This window comes from Oncorhynchus clarkii, chromosome 3, assembly GCF_045791955.1.
Source record: "Oncorhynchus clarkii lewisi isolate Uvic-CL-2024 chromosome 3, UVic_Ocla_1.0, whole genome shotgun sequence".
NCBI classification, from domain to species: domain Eukaryota; kingdom Metazoa; phylum Chordata; class Actinopteri; order Salmoniformes; family Salmonidae; genus Oncorhynchus; species Oncorhynchus clarkii.
Genome location: NC_092149.1, coordinates 9,151,158 through 9,171,935, shown reverse-complemented (window position 1 = coordinate 9,171,935; position 20,778 = coordinate 9,151,158). Strand labels below are relative to the sequence as shown.

General features: G+C 46.6%; 1 protein-coding gene across 1 annotated transcript in view; it reads left to right on the top strand.

Annotated features, from left to right (window-relative positions):
* LOC139387471 (serine/threonine-protein kinase ULK4-like) overlaps window positions 1-20,778 on the top strand; it is a 141,030-nt gene that overhangs the window by 48,030 nt on the left and 72,222 nt on the right. The window contains exons 22-23 of the mRNA XM_071133706.1: window positions 15,991-16,124; window positions 17,723-17,844. Of these exons, the coding sequence (XP_070989807.1) occupies window positions 15,991-16,124; window positions 17,723-17,844 (256 nt within the window). The remainder of the gene's footprint in view (window positions 1-15,990; window positions 16,125-17,722; window positions 17,845-20,778) is intronic.

The window sequence follows — 20,778 nt, the reverse complement described above, 5'->3', positions numbered from 1 at the left end:
TTACTCCACACACAGAGACGCACACAAAGCTCTCCCTCCACTCCATTTGGCAAATCTGACCATAATTCTATCCTCCTGATTCCTGCTAACAAATAAAAACTAAAGCAGGAAGCACCAGTGACTCGGTCAATAAGAAAGTGGTCAGGTGAAGCGGATGCAAGCTACAGGACTGTTTTGCTAGCACAGACTGGAATATGTTCTGGGATTCTTCCGATGGCATTGAGGAGTACACCACATCAGTCACTGGCTTTATCAATAAGTGCATGGATGACATCTTCCTCTCGTACGTACATAGGTGTTCCTTTTGTCCAGGTGTGAAAAGGCAGTATGGAGTGCAACAGAGATTGCATCATCTGTGGACCTTTTGGGGCGGTATGCAAATGAGGGTGTGGGTCGGCAAACCATTACGTTTGCAGATGACACAACAGTGGTAGGCCTGATCACTAACAATGATGAGACAGCTTATAGGAAGGAGGTCTGAGTCCTGGCCGTGTGGTTCCAGGACAACAACCTCTCCCTCAACATGATCAAGACAAAGGAAATGATTGTGGACTACAGGAAAAAGAGGACCGAGCACGTCCCCATTCTCATCGACGGGGCTGTAGTGGAGCAGTTTGAGAGCTTCAAGTTCCTTGGTGTCCACATCACCAACAAACTAACATGGTCCAAGCACACCAAGACAGACGTTAAGAGGGCACAACAAAACCTATTCCCCCTCAGGAGAATGAAAAGATTTGTCATGGGTCCTCAGATCCTCAACAGGTTCTACAGCTGCACCATCGAGAGCATCCTGGTTGCATCACTGCCTGTATGGCACCTGCTCGGCCTCCGACCGCATGGCACAACAGAGGGCAGTGCGTACGGCCCCGTACATCACTGGGGCCAAGCTTCCTGCCATCCAGGACCTCTATACCAGGTGGTGTCAGAGGAAGGCCCTAAAAATTGTCAAAGACTCCAGCCATCCTAGTCATAGACTGTTCTCTCTGCTACCACACGGCAAGCGGTACCGGAGTGCCAAGTCTAAGTCCAAGAGGCTTCTAAACAGCTTCTACCCCCAAGCCATAAGACTCCAGCCCCCCCCCACACAAACACACACTTTTACGCTGCTGCTACTCTCTGTTTATTATCAATGCATAGTCACCTTAATATGTACATGTAGGTAGAGTTATTACCTCAATTACCTCGACTATCCGGTGCCCCCACACATTGACTCAGTACTGGTACCCCCTGTATATAGTCTTTGCTATTGTTATTTTTCTGCTGCTCTTTAATTAATTGTTACTTTAAAAAATATATATATTTGTAATTTAATTTATTATATAATTGAATTATTGCATTTAAAAAATATTTAGATGTATTTATTTTTCTTGTGTTTTTATTTCTATCTGAATGTATTTTTATTTTCTTCTTAAAACTGCGTTGTTGGTTAGTTGATTGTAAGTAAGCATTTCACCTGTTTTATTCGGCCCGTGTGACAAATAACATTACACACACACACACACACACACACACATAATGAAATGTGTACAATACAACTATTTTGGCTTTGTAGAGGAAGACTGGAATTTAATAGATGCCGTAAATCCTCAGCCTAGAACCAATATCAAAGAGCAACGTTGTGTAAAAACAGTTAAATGAGGTCTATCAAATGATTCAGCACCCGGAGAAATGGTTTCCTCTAATACATTTCACTGGTTGCTCAAGCAAACGATCATTCTAAACCAATTTATGTCGGGATAACTTTTTTTAGGCCTCAGGATTTGAGATAGAAGTCCTTTGATTGGGGAAAAGGGGTGGAATCCTGAATCAAACTCACGAGGGAAGAAGAGATGGTTCTTTGATAAGGGTTGAATGTTGTCTGTCATTCGCGAGCTGCTATAATTATGAAGAGGAAGTAGGACAGCTCTGGGTCCATTTGGATCTAGCTGATAGTAGGTTATACCAGGTTGTATGTTGGACAGTCAGTCACTTGTTCTTACTTTACATAATTGGTGCAGAGTTATTGATTATTTCTGAGTATTCAGTAGCGCCTTGCTAAATACTAAATTGTGAAGAAATCAAATGACATATTTAAATGCAAAGTTTCATAACAAATGTAGTTGTGAAAGTTTCAGGACTAACTTTAAAAAAAAAAAAGTGTATCTTGATAGCATGTGAACTCTACATCATATTTAGAAATGGAAATGAATTGGCCTAGTTGCAGTTTATACAGTCTAGACTCTGCTAGCCTGCCCTGTCTGTGGACGTACACATCTCTCTCTCTCTTTCTCTCTCTCTCTCTCTCTCTCTCACATATCTCTCTCTCTCTCTCTCTCTCCCATCCCTCTCTCCCTCCCTCTTTCCCTCTCGTCTCTCTCTCTCCCATCCCTCTCTCCCTCCCTCTTTCCCTCTCTGTCTCTCACTCTCTCTCTCTATCTCTCTCCCTCTCATCTCTCCCTCTCTCTCTCTCTCTCGCTCTCTCTCTCACATCCCTCTCTCCCCCCTCTTTCCCTCTCGTGTCTCTCTCTCTCCCTCCCTCTTTCCCTCTCTCTCACTCTCTCTCTCTCTCTCCCACTCCCTCTTTCCCACTCTCTCTCTCTCTCTCTCTCCCTCTCATCCCTCCCTCTCTCTCTCTCTCTCCCTCTCTCTCCCTCTCTCCCATCCCTCTCTCCCTCCCTCTTTCCCTCTCATCTCTCTCTCTCTCCCACTCCCTCTTTCCCTCTTGTCTCTCTCTCTCTCCCTCTCCTTGCCAGCCATGTGATGCTGTTGTCTTCTATTTCTTCCCAGACTCTAACAAGTGTTCCCAGGGCGGTCCCTGTCAGCACTAACCCCCCACTCTATCTCCTAATGTGAGAACCGTCTGCGGCATGGCGGCACTCACCCAAACACTTCTCTAATTAGCTCCACTGTGGCGCGCAGAGCGCACGGCCCACCACACACTCCTCATCGTCATGCCTTCTGATAAATCAGCCCAGCGCCCGCGTCCCTGTTGTGGAAATGTCAAGTTTGTTGCTTTGTGTGAAGTGTTTTCAATGGTCGGAGAAGACATGGAGAGACACTTGTAGGCCAAGCCAGGCGCCGTACGGTGACAGACAGCGTTGCAGGGTAAAATATGCTCTGAAGAAAAGTTGTCTACACGTCTTTTTATAGCTTGACTGGAAATGTGGAGAAAGTGGTTGGAAGTTTAGTACAACTGGTACAAGGTCTGTTGGTATTGAGGTCTTTATTTGATCATGTACTGTATTTAACCAATGGAGGACATGTTAATATCCACTACTGTTTCATTTGAATGATGTATTTAATGATGTAGCTTGTGATATGCATCGTAAATCAAAAACATGGGTTGGACAACCTGACCTGTATTGTGTACCAGTACTCTATACTCTGTCAGCACCTAACGTCCTGCCCATGACTAAATGTTATTCATAGTGAAAGTCACAGTTCTCTCTATACTCTGTCAGCACCTAACGTCCTGCCCATGACTAAATGTCATTTATAGTGAAAGTCAGTTCTCTCTCTACTCTACTCTCTATTCTCTCTCTACTCTGTCAGCACCTAACGTCCTGCCCATGACTAAATGTTATTTATAGTGAAAGTCACAGTTCTCTCTCTACTCTGTCAGCACCTAACGTCCTGCCCATGACTAAATGTTATTTATAGTGAAAGTCACAGTTCTCTCTATACTCTGTCAGCACCTAACGTCCTGCCCATGACTAAATGTCATTCATAGTGAAAGTCACAGTTCTCTCTCTACTCTACTCTCTATTCTCTCTCTACTCTGTCAGCACCTAACGTCCTGCCCATGACTAAATGTTATTTATAGTGAAAGTCACAGTTCTCTCTCTACTCTGTCAGCACCTAACGTCCTGCCCATGACTAAATGTCATTCATAGTGAAAGTCACAGTTCTCTCTCTACTCTGTCAGCACCTAACGTCCTGCCCATGACTAAATGTCATTTATAGTGAAAGTCACAGTTCTCTCTCTACTCTACTCTCTATTCTCTCTATACTCTGTCAGCACCTAACGTCCTGCCCATGACTAAATGTTATTTATAGTGAAAGTCACAGTTCTCTCTCTACTCTACTCTCTATTCTCTCTCTACTCTGTCAGCACCTAACGTCCTGCCCATGACTAAATGTCATTCATAGTGAAAGTCACAGTTCTCTCTCTACTCTACTCTCTATTCTCTCTCTACTCTGTCAGCACCTAACGTCCTGCCCATGACTAAATGTTATTTATAGTGAAAGTCACAGTTCTCTCTCTACTCTACTCTCTATTCTCTCTATACTCTGTCAGCACCTAACGTCCTGCCCATGACTAAATGTCATTTATAGTGAAAGTCACAGTTCTCTCTCTACTCTACTCTCTATTCTCTCTATACTCTGTCAGCATCTAACGTCCTGCCCATGACTAAATGTCATTTATAGTGAAAGTCACAGTTCTCTCTCTACTCTACTCTCTATTCTCTCTCTACTCTGTCAGCACCTAACGTCCTGCCCATGACTAAATGTCATTTATAGTGAAAGTCACAGTTCTCTCTCTACTCTACTCTCTATTCTCTCTCTACTCTGTCAGCACCTAACGTCCTGCCCATGACTAAATGTCATTCATAGTGAAAGTCACAGTTCTCTCTCTACTCTGTCAGCACCTAACGTCCTGCCCATGACTAAATGTTATTTATAGTGAGTCACAGTTCTCTCTCTACTCTGCCAGCACCTAACGTCCTGCCCATGACTAAATGTCATTCATAGTGAAAGTCACAGTTCTCTCTCTACTCTGTCAGCACCTAACGTCCTGCCCATGACTAAATGTCATTTATAGTGAAAGTCACAGTTCTCTCTCTACTCTACTCTCTATTCTCTCTCTACTCTGTCAGCACCTAACGTCCTGCCCATGACTAAATGTTATTTATAGTGAAAGTCACAGTTCTCTCTCTACTCTGTCAGCACCTAACGTCCTGCCCATGACTAAATGTCATTTATAGTGAAAGTCACAGTTCTCTCTCTACTGTGTCAGCACCTAACGTCCTGCCCATGACTAAATGTCATTCATAGTGAAAGTCACAGTTCTCTCTCTACTCTACTCTCTATTCTCTCTCTACTCTGTCAGCACCTATCGTCCTGCCCATGACTAAATGTTATTTATAGTGAAAGTCACAGTTCTCTCTCTACTCTACTCTCTATTCTCTCTCTACTCTGTCAGCACCTAACGTCCTGCCCATGACTAAATGTCATTCATAGTGAAAGTCACAGTTCTCTCTCTACTCTGTCAGCACCTAACGTCCTGCCCATGACTAAATGTCATTCATAGTGAAAGTCACAGTTCTCTCTCTACTCTGTCAGCACCTAACGTCCTGCCCATGACTAAATGTTATTCATAGTGAAAGTCACAGTTCTCTCTCTACTCTACTATCTATTCTCTCTATACTCTGTCAGCACCTAACGTCCTGCCCATGACTAAATGTCATTCATAGTGAAAGTCACAGTTCTCTCTCTACTCTACTCTCTATTCTCTCTCTACTCTGTCAGCACCTAACGTTCTGCCCATGACTAAATGTCATTCATAGTGAAAGTCACAGTTCTCTCTCTACTCTACTCTCTATTCTCTCTATACTCTGTCAGCACCTAACGTCCTGCCCATGACTAAATGTTATTCATAGTGAAAGTCACAGTTCTCTCTCTACTCTACTCTCTATTCTCTCTCTACTCTCTCTATTCTCACTTCTCTCTCTCTATTCTCTCTATTCTCTTCTCTATTCTCTCTATTCTCTCTTCTCTCTCTATTCTCTCTATTCTCTCTTCTCTCTCTATTCTCTCTATTCTCTATACTCTCTCCTCTCTCTCTTCTATTCTCTCGCTCTAGTCTCTCTATTCTCTCTATTCTCTCTCTATTCTCTATACACTCTCTCTTCTCTCTCTTCTCTATACTATATACTCTCTCTCTTCTCTCTCTATTCTCTATACTCTCTCTTCTCTCTCTTCTCTATACTCTCTTCTCTCTCTATTCTATTCTCTCTCTATTCTCTATACTCTCTTTATTCTCTCTCTATTCTATTCTCTCTCTCTAGTCTCTATTCTCTCTCTATTCTATTCTCCCTCTCTAGTCTCTCTATTATCTCTCTATTCTCTATACTCTCTCTATTCTCTCTCTATTCTCTATACTCTCTCTATTCTCTATACTCTCTCTCTTCTCTCTCTATTCTCTATACTCTCTTCTCTCTCTATTCTCTCTCTATTCTCTATACACTCTCTCTTCTCTCTCTCTTCTCTATACTCTATACTCTCTCTATTCTCTATACTCTCTCTTCTCTCTCTTCTCTATACTCTCTTCTCTCTCTATTCTATTCTCTCTCTATTCTCTATACTCTCTTTATTCTCTCTCTATTCTATTCTCTCTCTCTAGTCTCTATTCTCTCTCTATTCTATTCTCCCTCTCTAGTCTCTCTATTATCTCTCTATTCTCTATACTCTCTCTATTCTCTCTCTATTCTCTATACTCTCTCTATTCTCTATATTCTCTATACTCTCTTCTCTCTCTATTATATTCTCTCTCTATTCTCTATACTCTCTCTATTCTCTCTCTATTCTATTCTCTCTCTCTAGTCTCTCTATTCTCTCTCTATTCTATTCTCTCTCTCTAGTCTCTCTATTCTCTCTCTATTCTCTATACTCTCTCTATTCTCTCTCTATTCTCTATACCCTCTCTCTTCTCTCTATTCTCTATACTCTCTCTATTCTCTCTCTATTCTCTCTCTATTCTCTCTCTATTCTCTATACTCTCTCTATTCTCTCTCTATTCGATTCTCTCTCTCTAGTCTCTATTCTCTCTCTATTCTATTCTCCTTCTCTAGTCTCTCTATTATCTCTCTATTCTCTATACTCTCTATATTCTCTCTCTATTCTCTATACTCTCTCTATTCTCTCTATTCTCTATACTCTCTCTCTTCTCTCTCTATTCTCTATACTCTCTTCTCTCTCTATTCTATTCTCTCTCTTCTCTATACTCTCTATATTCTCTCTATTCTATTCTATTCTCTCTCTAGTCTCTCTATTCTCTCTCTATTCTATTCTCTCTCTCTAGTCTCTCTATTCTCTATACTCTCTCTATTCTCTCTCTTCTCTATACCCTCTCTCTTCTCTCTATTCTCTATACTCTCTCTATTCTCTCTATTCTCTATACTCTCTCTATTCTCTCTATTCTCTATACTCTCTCTATACTCTCTATTTTCTCTCTCTATTCTCTCTCTATTCTCTCTATATTCTCTATACTCTCTCTATTCTCTCTCTCTCTACTAGGACCCAGCTAGTTATATAGGGCTAGTAAAAACCTGGTTGATCCCTACATGCTCAGATAAATAGATTAATTGAAGTTGTTGACTGCTGCCTGCCAGCTACCTGACTACTACCAGCTACCTGACTACTACCAGCTACCTGACTACTACCAGCTACCTGACTACTACCAGCTACCTGACTACTACCAGCTACCTGACTTTTACCAGCTACCTGACTACTACCAGCTACCTGACTACTACCAGTTACCTGACTGCTACCTGACTACTACCAGTTACCTGGCTACTACCAGCTACCTGACTACTACCAGTTACCTGACTACTACCAGCTACCTGACTACTACCAGCTACCTGGCACAGCAGGCTCCTCTGTACCTCCTTCCAGTGAATAGATCAGTCGGTGGAATGAAGTGGATTTATTGGTACAAATGGAATGTGTTTGTGTGGAAGGTCTTTATAGGTCAGAAGTGTATGGGTTAATAGTACAGCTGTCTTCCTGTCACACTGGGGAGGTCTTTTCTTTCCAAGGACCAGGAATATACTGTATCACTACAGAGAGATGTAGGCCTATCGCTGCCTGGGCTTTGCTGTACTGAAATGTGGCACACTGTTTTTCTCATCTGTTCATTTGGTTGTGATTAATATCATATTTTCTGGTGTTTGAAGACCCCCTGTTTCGTTTTGCTTTTAAAACAGCTGTATGCCAGTCATGTTGCTTTTAAAACAGCTGTATGCCAGTCATGTTGCTTTTAAAACAGCTGTATGCCAGTCATGTTGCTTTTAAAACAGCTGTATGCCAGTCATGTTGCTTTTAAACAGCTGTATGCCAGTCATGTTGCTTTTAAAACAGCTGTATGCCAGTCATGTTGCTTTTAAAACAGCTGTATGCCAGTCATGTTGCTTTTAAAACAGCTGTATGCCAGTCATGTTGCTTTTAAAACAGCTGTATGCCAGTCATGTTGCTTTTAAAACAGCTGTATGCCAGTCATGTTGCTTTTAAAACAGCTGTATGCCAGTCATGTTGCTTTTAAAACAGCTGTATGCCAGTCATGTTGCTTTTAAAACAGCTGTATGCCTGTCATGTCATGTCAGTTACTTCTACCAGGGCTTCTTTCCCCACTCAAGTGTGTTTCTCAATTTTCTCAGTGTTTTTCATCGCTGCCTAATTTGGAAGCCAGGTGTTTTTGGGGAGGGGAGTAGATGGCTGCTGGGTAAACGTCTGTGGATGGAGTATGTTATGCAGACGTGTGTTCTGTTGGTGGAAAACAAGTTAGGCCTAATTAACACTGCATGTTAATAGGCAAGCGCCCAGGGGCTGTACGTGTCTGTCTCTGTGTCTCTGTCTCTCTGTGTGTGTGTGTCGTTGTCTGTCTGTCTGTCTGTCTGTCTGTCTGTCTGTCTGTCTCTCTCTCTCTCTCTCTCTCTCTCTCTCTCTCTCTCTCTCTCTCTCTCTCTCTCTCTCTCTCTCTCTCTCTCTCTCTCTCTCTCTCTCTCTCTATTTTGCAGCTGTATCTGCTAACTGACATTACATACCATCTCTGTCCAGTGGTGTACTGACCTGTAGACACCACATATGTCTCTGTCCAGTGGTGTACTGACCTGTAGACACCACATATGTCTCTGTCCAGTGGTGTACTGACCTGTAGACACCACATATGTCTCTGTCCAGTGGTGTACTGACCTGTAGACATCACATCTGTCTCTGTCCAGTGGTGTACTGACCTGTAGACACCACATCTGTCTCTGTCCAGTGGTGTACTGACCTGTAGACACCACATATGTCTCTGTCCAGTGGTGTACTGACCTGTAGACATCACATCTGTCTCTGTCCAGTGGTGTACTGACCTGTAGACACCACATCTGTCTATCTGTACAGTGGTGTACTGACCTGTAGACACCACATATGTCTCTGTCCAGTGGTGTACTGACCTGTAGACACCACATCTGTCTCTGTCCAGTGGTGTACTGACCTGTAGACATCACATCTGTCTCTGTCCAGTGGTGTACTGACCTGTAGACATCACATATGTCTCTGTCCAGTGGTGTACTGACCTGTAGACACCACATATGTCTCTGTCCAGTGGTGTACTGACCTGTAGACACCACATATGTCTCTGTCCAGTGGTGTACTGACCTGTAGACATCACATCTGTCTCTGTACAGTGGTGTACTGACCTGTAGACACCACATCTGTCTCTGTCCAGTGGTGTACTGACCTGTAGACACCACATCTGTCTCTGTCCAGTGGTGTACTGACCTGTAGACACCACATATGTCTCTGTCCAGTGGTGTACTGACCTGTAGACATCACATCTGTCTCTGTCCAGTGGTGTACTGACCTGTAGACACCACATCTGTCTATCTGTACAGTGGTGTACTGACCTGTAGACACCACATATGTCTCTGTCCAGTGGTGTACTGACCTGTAGACACCACATCTGTCTCTGTCCAGTGGTGTACTGACCTGTAGACACCACATCTGTCTCTGTCCAGTGGTGTACTGACCTGTAGACACCACATCTGTCTCTGTCCAGTGGTGTACTGACCTGTAGACACCACATCTGTCTCTGTCCAGTGGTGTACTGACCTGTAGACACCACATCTGCCTCTGTACAGTGGTGTACTGACCTGTAGAGACCACATATGTCTCTGTACAGTGGTGTACTGACCTGTAGACACCACATCTGTCTCTGTCCAGTGGTGTACTGGCCTGTAGTCATCACATCTGTCTCTGTCCAGTGGTGTACTGACCTGTAGACACCACATCTGTCTCTGTCCAGTGGTGTACTGACCTGTAGACATCACATCTGTCTCTGTCCAGTGGTGTACTGACCTGTAGACATCACATCTGTCTCTGTCCAGTGGTGTACTGACCTGTAGACACCACATCTGTCTCTGTCCAGTGGTGTACTGACCTGTAGACATCACATCTGTCTCTGTCCAGTGGTGTACTGACCTGTAGACACCACATCTGTCTCTGTCCAGTGGTGTACTGACCTGTAGACACCACATCTGTCTCTGTCCAGTGGTGTACTGACCTGTAGACACCACATCTGTCTCTGTACAGTGGTGTACTGACCTGTAGACATCACATCTGTCTCTGTACAGTGGTGTACTGACCTGTAGACATCACATCTGTCTCTGTACAGTGGTGTACTGACCTGTAGACACCACATCTGTCTCTGTCCAGTGGTGTACTGACCTGTAGACATCACATCTGTCTCTGTCCAGTGGTGTACTGACCTGTAGACATCACATCTGTCTCTGTCCAGTGGTGTACTGACCTGTAGACACCACATCTGTCTCTGTCCAGTGGTGTACTGACCTGTAGACACCACATCTGTCTCTGTACAGTGGTGTACTGACCTGTACAGTGGTGTACTGACCTGTAGACATCACATCTGTCTCTGTCCAGTGGTGTACTGACCTGTAGACACCACATCTGTCTCTGTACAGTGGTGTACTGACCTGTAGACATCACATCTGTCTCTGTCCAGTGGTGTACTGACCTGTAGACATCACATCTGTCTCTGTCCAGTGGTGTACTGACCTGTAGACACCACATCTGTCTCTGTCCAGTGGTGTACTGACCTGTAGACACCAAATCTGTCTCTGTACAGTGGTGTACTGACCTGTAGACATCACATCTGTCTCTGTCCAGTGGTGTACTGACCTGTAGACACCACATCTGTCTCTGTCCAGTGGTGTACTGACCTGTAGACACCACATCTGTCTCTGTCCAGTGGTGTACTGACCTGTAGACACCACATCTGTCTCTGTCCAGTGGTGTACTGACCTGTAGACATCACATCTGTCTCTGTCCAGTGGTGTACTGACCTGTAGACACCACATCTGTCTCTGTCCAGTGGTGTACTGACCTGTAGACATCACATCTGTCTCTGTACAGTGGTGTACTGACCTGTAGACACCACATCTGTCTCTGTCCAGTGGTGTACTGACCTGTAGACACCACATCTGTCTCTGTCCAGTGGTGTACTGACCTGTAGACATCACATCTGTCTCTGTCCAGTGGTGTACTGACCTGTAGACACCACATCTGTCTCTCTGTACAGTGGTGTACTGACCTGTAGACATCACATCTGTCTCTGTCCAGTGGTGTACTGACCTGTAGACACCACATCTGCCTCTGTACAGTGGTGTACTGACCTGTAGAGACCACATATGTCTCTGTACAGTGGTGTACTGACCTGTAGACACCACATCTGTCTCTGTCCAGTGGTGTACTGGCCTGTAGTCATCACATCTGTCTCTGTCCAGTGGTGTACTGACCTGTAGACACCACATCTGTCTCTGTCCAGTGGTGTACTGACCTGTAGACATCACATCTGTCTCTGTCCAGTGGTGTACTGACCTGTAGACATCACATCTGTCTCTGTCCAGTGGTGTACTGACCTGTAGACACCACATCTGTCTCTGTCCAGTGGTGTACTGACCTGTAGACATCACATCTGTCTCTGTCCAGTGGTGTACTGACCTGTAGACACCACATCTGTCTCTGTCCAGTGGTGTACTGACCTGTAGACACCACATCTGTCTCTGTCCAGTGGTGTACTGACCTGTAGACACCACATCTGTCTCTGTACAGTGGTGTACTGACCTGTAGACATCACATCTGTCTCTGTCCAGTGGTGTACTGACCTGTAGACACCACATCTGTCTCTGTCCAGTGGTGTACTGACCTGTAGACACCAAATCTGTCTCTGTACAGTGGTGTACTGACCTGTAGACATCACATCTGTCTCTGTCCAGTGGTGTACTGACCTGTAGACACCACATCTGTCTCTGTCCAGTGGTGTACTGACCTGTAGACACCACATCTGTCTCTGTCCAGTGGTGTACTGACCTGTAGACACCACATCTGTCTCTGTCCAGTGGTGTACTGACCTGTAGACATCACATCTGTCTCTGTCCAGTGGTGTACTGACCTGTAGACACCACATCTGTCTCTGTCCAGTGGTGTACTGACCTGTAGACATCACATCTGTCTCTGTACAGTGGTGTACTGACCTGTAGACACCACATCTGTCTCTGTCCAGTGGTGTACTGACCTGTAGACACCACATCTGTCTCTGTCCAGTGGTGTACTGACCTGTAGACATCACATCTGTCTCTGTCCAGTGGTGTACTGACCTGTAGACACCACATCTGTCTCTCTGTACAGTGGTGTACTGACCTGTAGACATCACATCTGTCTCTGTCCAGTGGTGTACTGACCTGTAGACACCACATCTGCCTCTGTACAGTGGTGTACTGACCTGTAGAGACCACATATGTCTCTGTACAGTGGTGTACTGACCTGTAGACACCACATCTGTCTCTGTCCAGTGGTGTACTGGCCTGTAGTCATCACATCTGTCTCTGTCCAGTGGTGTACTGACCTGTAGACACCACATCTGTCTCTGTCCAGTGGTGTACTGACCTGTAGACATCACATCTGTCTCTGTCCAGTGGTGTACTGACCTGTAGACATCACATCTGTCTCTGTCCAGTGGTGTACTGACCTGTAGACACCACATCTGTCTCTGTCCAGTGGTGTACTGACCTGTAGACATCACATCTGTCTCTGTCCAGTGGTGTACTGACCTGTAGACACCACATCTGTCTCTGTCCAGTGGTGTACTGACCTGTAGACACCACATCTGTCTCTGTCCAGTGGTGTACTGACCTGTAGACACCACATCTGTCTCTGTACAGTGGTGTACTGACCTGTAGACATCACATCTGTCTCTGTACAGTGGTGTACTGACCTGTAGACATCACATCTGTCTCTGTACAGTGGTGTACTGACCTGTAGACACCACATCTGTCTCTGTCCAGTGGTGTACTGACCTGTAGACATCACATCTGTCTCTGTCCAGTGGTGTACTGACCTGTAGACATCACATCTGTCTCTGTCCAGTGGTGTACTGACCTGTAGACACCACATCTGTCTCTGTCCAGTGGTGTACTGACCTGTAGACACCACATCTGTCTCTGTACAGTGGTGTACTGACCTGTACAGTGGTGTACTGACCTGTAGACATCACATCTGTCTCTGTCCAGTGGTGTACTGACCTGTAGACACCACATCTGTCTCTGTACAGTGGTGTACTGACCTGTAGACATCACATCTGTCTCTGTCCAGTGGTGTACTGACCTGTAGACATCACATCTGTCTCTGTCCAGTGGTGTACTGACCTGTAGACACCACATCTGTCTCTGTCCAGTGGTGTACTGACCTGTAGACACCAAATCTGTCTCTGTACAGTGGTGTACTGACCTGTAGACATCACATCTGTCTCTGTCCAGTGGTGTACTGACCTGTAGACACCACATCTGTCTCTGTCCAGTGGTGTACTGACCTGTAGACACCACATCTGTCTCTGTCCAGTGGTGTACTGACCTGTAGACACCACATCTGTCTCTGTCCAGTGGTGTACTGACCTGTAGACATCACATCTGTCTCTGTCCAGTGGTGTACTGACCTGTAGACACCACATCTGTCTCTGTCCAGTGGTGTACTGACCTGTAGACATCACATCTGTCTCTGTACAGTGGTGTACTGACCTGTAGACACCACATCTGTCTCTGTCCAGTGGTGTACTGACCTGTAGACACCACATCTGTCTCTGTCCAGTGGTGTACTGACCTGTAGACATCACATCTGTCTCTGTCCAGTGGTGTACTGACCTGTAGACACCACATCTGTCTCTCTGTACAGTGGTGTACTGACCTGTAGACATCACATCTGTCTCTGTCCAGTGGTGTACTGACCTGTAGACATCACATCTGTCTCTGTACAGTGGTGTACTGACCTGTAGACATCACATCTGTCTCTGTACAGTGGTGTACTGACCTGTAGACACCACATCTGTCTCTGTCCAGTGGTGTACTGACCTGTAGACACCACATCTGTCTCTGTACAGTGGTGTACTGACCTGTAGACACCACATCTGTCTCTGTACAGTGGTGTACTGACCTGTAGACACCACATCTGTCTCTGTCCAGTGGTGTACTGACCTGTAGACATCACATCTGTCTCTGTCCAGTGGTGTACTGACCTGTAGACATCACATCTGTCTCTCTCCAGTGGTGTACTGACCTGTAGACATCACATCTGTCTCTGTACAGTGGTGTACTGACCTGTAGACATCACATCTGTCTCTGTACAGTGGTGTACTGACCTGTAGACATCACATCTGTCTCTGTCCAGTGGTGTACTGACCTGTAGTCATCACATCTGTCTCTGTCCAGTGGTGTACTGACCTGTAGACATCACATCTGTCTCTGTCCAGTGGTGTACTGACCTGTAGACATCACATCTGTCTCTGTCCAGTGGTGTACTGACCTGTAGACACCACATCTGTCTCTGTCCAGTGGTGTACTGACCTGTAGACACCACATCTGCCTCTGTACAGTGGTGTACTGACCTGTAGAGACCACATATGTCTCTGTACAGTGGTGTACTGACCTGTAGACACCACATCTGTCTCTGTACAGTGGTGTACTGACCTGTAGACATCACATCTGTCTCTGTCCAGTGGTGTACTGACCTGTAGACACCACATCTGTCTCTGTACAGTGGTGTACTGACCTGTAGACATCACATATGTCTCTGTCCAGTGGTGTACTGACCTGTAGACACCACATCTGTCTCTGTACAGTGGTGTACTGACCTGTAGACATCACATCTGTCTCTGTACAGTGGTGTACTGACCTGTAGACATCACATCTGTCTCTGTACAGTGGTGTACTGACCTGTAGACACCACATCTGTCTCTCTGTCCAGTGGTGTACTGGCCTGTAGTCATCACATCTGTCTCTGTCCAGTGGTGTACTGACCTGTAGACACCACATCTGTCTCTGTCCAGTGGTGTACTGACCTGTAGACATCACATCTGTCTCTGTCCAGTGGTGTACTGACCTGTAGACATCACATCTGTCTCTGTACAGTGGTGTACTGACCTGTAGACACCACATCTGTCTCTGTCCAGTGGTGTACTGACCTGTAGACACTACATCTGTCTCTGTCCAGTGGTGTACTGACCTGTAGACACTACATCTGTCTCTGTCCAGTGGTGTACTGACCTGTAGACACCACATCTGCCTCTGTCCAGTGGTGTACTGACCTGTAGACACCACATCTGTCTCTGTCCAGTGGTGTACTGACCTGTAGACATCACATCTGTCTCTGTCCAGTGGTGTACTGACCTGTAGACACCACATCTGTCTCTGTCCAGTGGTGTACTGACCTGTAGACACCACATCTGTCTCTGTCCAGTGGTGTACTGACCTGTAGACATCACATCTGTCTCTGTCCAGTGGTGTACTGACCTGTAGACATCACATCTGTCTCTGTCCAGTGGTGTACTGACCTGTAGACACCACATCTGTCTCTGTACAGTGGTGTACTGTATCCTACTCTGTTAGGCAGGTTATTATCCACTTGCCTGTGAGGGTTGATTTTGTTTCAAAATGCAGACTCTGTGTTCGAGTTCAAGAGTCTTGTTGCAGCTTGAGGGCTGTTTTGATGCTCCTCATTGATCTCTGAATCTATTAGCCTTTATTTTTAACCCTAATTGTTGTAATGAATATCATTTATTTGCTATAATACGTCTTACTAATTCTGTTTTCAATGGCTTGTATTGATCCCGGCTCAGTCCGGCTCCGTCCGGCTCCAGGGGTAGTTTGGAGGCTATAGGTGAATGATAATGTTTTGCAGACTGGTGATGTACATTGAAAGAGACATCAGGCAGGCCACGCCAGGGAAGGAGCTACAAAGCACCAATGAATACCTGTCAAAATGCCTCCATCTGCTCATCCGTCACGTCGTGCTGCAGCTGCCAGCCATTCTGGGTAAATCAATCACAATAACACAAAAACCACAGCACTAAGAGGAGATGAGGGGAGAGGGGAGGGAGGGGGGAGGGGGGAGGGGAGAGGAGAGGAGAGGAGAGGAGAGGAGAGGAGAGGAGAGGAGGGGAGGGGAGAGGAGGTGAAGTGAAGTGGGGTTGAGGGGAACTTGCATCAATGGCTGGATGGAGCAAGCCAATTTGATTCTCCCTCTTTTTAATTACCTTTCTGATTGAATTTTAAATCACCCAGCCAGGTATTGACCTTTTCCTGACGTTTAATTTGTAAATCAGTGCTGCTAACATGGCACGTCTCCCATCAGGGCCGGAAGCCAGACCCAACCGGTTCAAACCGGTCCGGGCTCATTCTCCTCTAAGATCACTGGAAGGAGAGGAGGAGAGGGTATGGGGACAGATTGGGAGATCACAGGGAGAGGAGGAGATGAGGAGAGAGGAGAGGGGAAGGGGTGGGGTGGGGAGAGGAGACTGAAGGGGGGAGAGGTGATGAAAGGGGAGGGCAAGTGAGGGGTGTGGAGAGAGAACCCTCTCTCTGTCCTCTGTACTGTGTAGATGACATGCTGTCTGTCTGTCACCCCTCTGTCCTCTGTACTGTGTAGATGACATGCTGTCTGTCTGTCACCCCTCTGTCCTCTGTACTGTGTAGATGACATGCTGTCTGTCTGTCACCCCTCTGTCCTCTGTACTGTGTAGATGACATGCTGTCTGTCACCTCTCTGTCCCCTGTACTGTGTAGATGACATGCTGTCTGTCACCTCTCTGTCCTCTGTACTGTGTAGATGACATGCTGTCTGTCTGTCACCTCTCTGTCCCCTGTACTGTGTAGATGACATGCTGTCTGTCTGTCACCCCTCTGTCCTCTGTACTGTGTAGATGACATGCTGTCTGTCTGTCACCCCTCTGTCCTCTATACTGTGTAGATGACATGCTGTTTGTCACCTCTCTGTCCCCTGTACTGTGTAGATGACATGCTGTCTGTCTGTCACCTCTCTCTCCTCTGTACTGTGTAGATGACATGCTGTCTGTCTGTCACCTCTCTCTCCTCTGTACTGTGTAGATGACATGCTGTCTGTCACCTCTCTGTCCTCTGTACTGTGTAGATGACATGCTGTCTGTCTGTCACCCCTCTGTCCTCTGTACTGTGTAGATGACATGCTGTCTGTCTGTCACCCCTCTGTCCTCTGTACTGTGTAGATGACATGCTGTCTGTCACCTCTCTGTCCCCTGTACTGTGTAGATGACATGCTGTCTGTCACCTCTCTGTCCCCTGTACTGTGTAGATGACATGCTGTCTGTCTGTCACCTCTCTGTCCCCTGTACTGTGTAGATGACATGCTGTCTGTCTGTCACCCCTCTGTCCTCTGTACTGTGTAGATGACATGCTGTCTGTCTGTCACCCCTCTGTCCTCTATACTGTGTAGATGAAATGCTGTCTGTCACCTCTCTCTCCTCTGTACTGTGTAGATGACATGCTGTCTGTCTGTCACCTCTCTGTACTGTGTAGACGACATGCTGTCTGTCTGTCACCTCTCTGTACTGTGTAGATGACATGCTGTCTGTCTGTCACCTCTCTGTACTGTGTAGATGACATGCTGTCCGCGCTGGGCAGTATAGTGGGCAGGAAGCATCCCTCCACTGTTCAGGCCAAGCAGCTGAAACAGAGTGTACCCATGATGACTGTGGTGCTCCACCTCCTCACCTCTCAGGTAACCCTTCCTACTGTACTACAGTATGTCACAAACACTGTATTCTACCATATACCGTTATTGATGCACGGACTGGTTTGTGTTTTTACTTAAGCAGTAATGCACCTCAGGGGTTTGTGGTATATGGCCAATATACCACAGCTAAGGGCTGTTCTTATCCACTATGCATCGCGGAGTACAGCCTGGACACAGCCCCTAGCCGTGATATCTGGCCAATATACCACAGCTAAGGGCTGTTCTTATCCACTATGCATCGCGGAGTACAGCCTGGACACAGCCCCTAGCCGTGATATATGGCCAATATACCACAGCTAAGGGCTGTTCTTATCCACTACGCATCGCGGAGTACAGCCTGGACACAGCCCCTAGCCGTGATATATGGCCAATATACCACAGCTAAGGGCTGTTCTTATCCACTACGCATTGCGGAGTACAGCCTGGACACAGCCCCTAGCCGTGATATATGGCCAATATACCACAGCTAAGGGCTGTTCTTATCCACTACGCATCGCGGAGTACAGCCTGGACACAGCCCCTAGCCGTGATATATGGCCAATATACCACAGCTAAGGGCTGTTCTTATCCACTACGCATCGCGGAGTACAGCCTGGACACAGCCCCTAGCCGTGATATATGGCCAATATACCACAGCTAAGGGCTGTTCTTATCCACTATGCATCGCGGAGAACAGCCTGGACACAGCCCCTAGCCGTGATATATGGCCAATATACCACAGCTAAGGGCTGTTCTTATCCACTATGCATCGCGGAGTGCAGCCTGGACACAGCCCCTAGCCGTGATATATGGCCAATATACCACAGCTAAGGGCTGTTCTTATCCACTACGCATCGCGGAGTACAGCCTGGACACAGCCCCTAGCCGTGATATATGGCCAATATACCACAGCTAAGGGCTGTTCTTATCCACTACGCATCGCGGAGTACAGCCTGGACACAGCCCCTAGCCGTGATATATGGCCAATATACCACAGCTAAGGGCTGTTCTTATCCACTATGCATCGCGGAGTACAGCCTGGACACAGCCCCTAGCCGTGATATATGGCCAATATACCACAGCTAAGGGCTGTTCTTATCCACTATGCATCGCGGAGTACAGCCTGGACACAGCCCCTAGCCGTGATATATGGCCAATATACCACAGCTAAGGGCTGTTCTTATCCACTACGCATCGCGGAGTACAGCCTGGACACAGCCCCTAGCCGTGATATATGGCCAATATACCACAGCTAAGGGCTGTTCTTATCCACTACGCATCGCGGAGTACAGCCTGGACACAGCCCCTAGCCGTGATATATGGCCAATATACCACAGCTAAGGGCTGTTCTTATCCACTATGCATCGCGGAGTACAGCCTGGACACAGCCCCTAGCCGTGATATATGGCCAATATACCACAGCTAAGGGCTGTTCTTATCCACTACGCATCGCGGAGTACAGCCTGGACACAGCCCCTAGCCGTGATATATGGCCAATATACCACAGCTAAGGGCTGTTCTTATCCACTACGCATCGCGGAGTACAGCCTGGACACAGCCCCTAGCCGTGATATATGGCCAATATACCACAGCTAAGGGCTGTTCTTATCCACTACGCATCGCGGAGTACAGCCTGGACACAGCCCCTAGCCGTGATATATGGCCAATATACCACAGCTAAGGGCTGTTCTTATCCACTACGCATCGCGGAGTACAGCCTGGACACAGCCCCTAGCCGTGATATATGGCCAATATACCACAGCTAAGGGCTGTTCTTATCCACTACGCATCGCGGAGTACAGCCTGGACACAGCCCCTAGCCGTGATATATGGCCAATATACCACAGCTAAGGGCTGTTCTTATCCACTATGCATCGCGGAGTACAGCCTGGACACAGCCCCTAGCCGTGATATATGGCCAATATACCACAGCTAAGGGCTGTTCTTATCCACTACGCATCGCGGAGTACAGCCTGGACACAGCCCCTAGCCGTGATATATGGCCAATATACCACAGCTAAGGGCTGTTCTTATCCACTACGCATCGCGGAGTACAGCCTGGACACAGCCCCTAGCCGTGATATATGGCCAATATACCACAGCTAAGGGCTGTTCTTATCCACTATGCATCGCGGAGTACAGCCTGGACACAGCCCCTAGCCGTGATATATGGCCAATATACCACAGCTAAGGGCTGTTCTTATCCACTACGCATCGCGGAGTACAGCCTGGACACAGCCCCTAGCCGTGATATATGGCCAATATACCACAGCTAAGGGCTGTTCTTATCCACTACGCATCGCGGAGTACAGCCTGGACACAGCCCCTAGCCGTGATATATGGCCAATATACCACAGCTAAGGGCTGTTCTTATCCACGACGCATCGCGGAGTACAGCCTGGACACAGCCCCTAGCCGTGATATATGGCCAATATACCACAGCTAAGGGCTGTTCTTATCCACGACGCATCGCGGAGTACAGCCTGGACACAGCCCTTAGCCGTGGTATATTGGCCATATACCACAAACCCCTGGGGTACCTTATTGTTATTATAAACTGGTTACCATTGGAATTAGAGCAGTAAAAGTACATGTTTTGTCATACCTGTGGTATACGGTCTGATGTACAGGGTAGCCTAGTGGTTAGAGCGTTGGACTAGTAACCGAAAAATCCCGAGCTGACAAGGTACAAATCTGTCATTCTGCCCCTGAACAAGGCAGTTAACCCACTGTTCCTAGGCTGTCATTGAAAATAAGAATTTGTTCTTAACTGACTTGCCTAGTTAAATAAAGGTAAAAAAAATATATATATATATATATATCATAGCTGTCAGCCAATCGGCATTCAGGGCTCGAACCACCAGGTTTATAATTGAACTTATGTAACGGTATTTGAATGTTTGGTTTGTTAAATGTGAGACGCCGTGTGTAACGTCCATT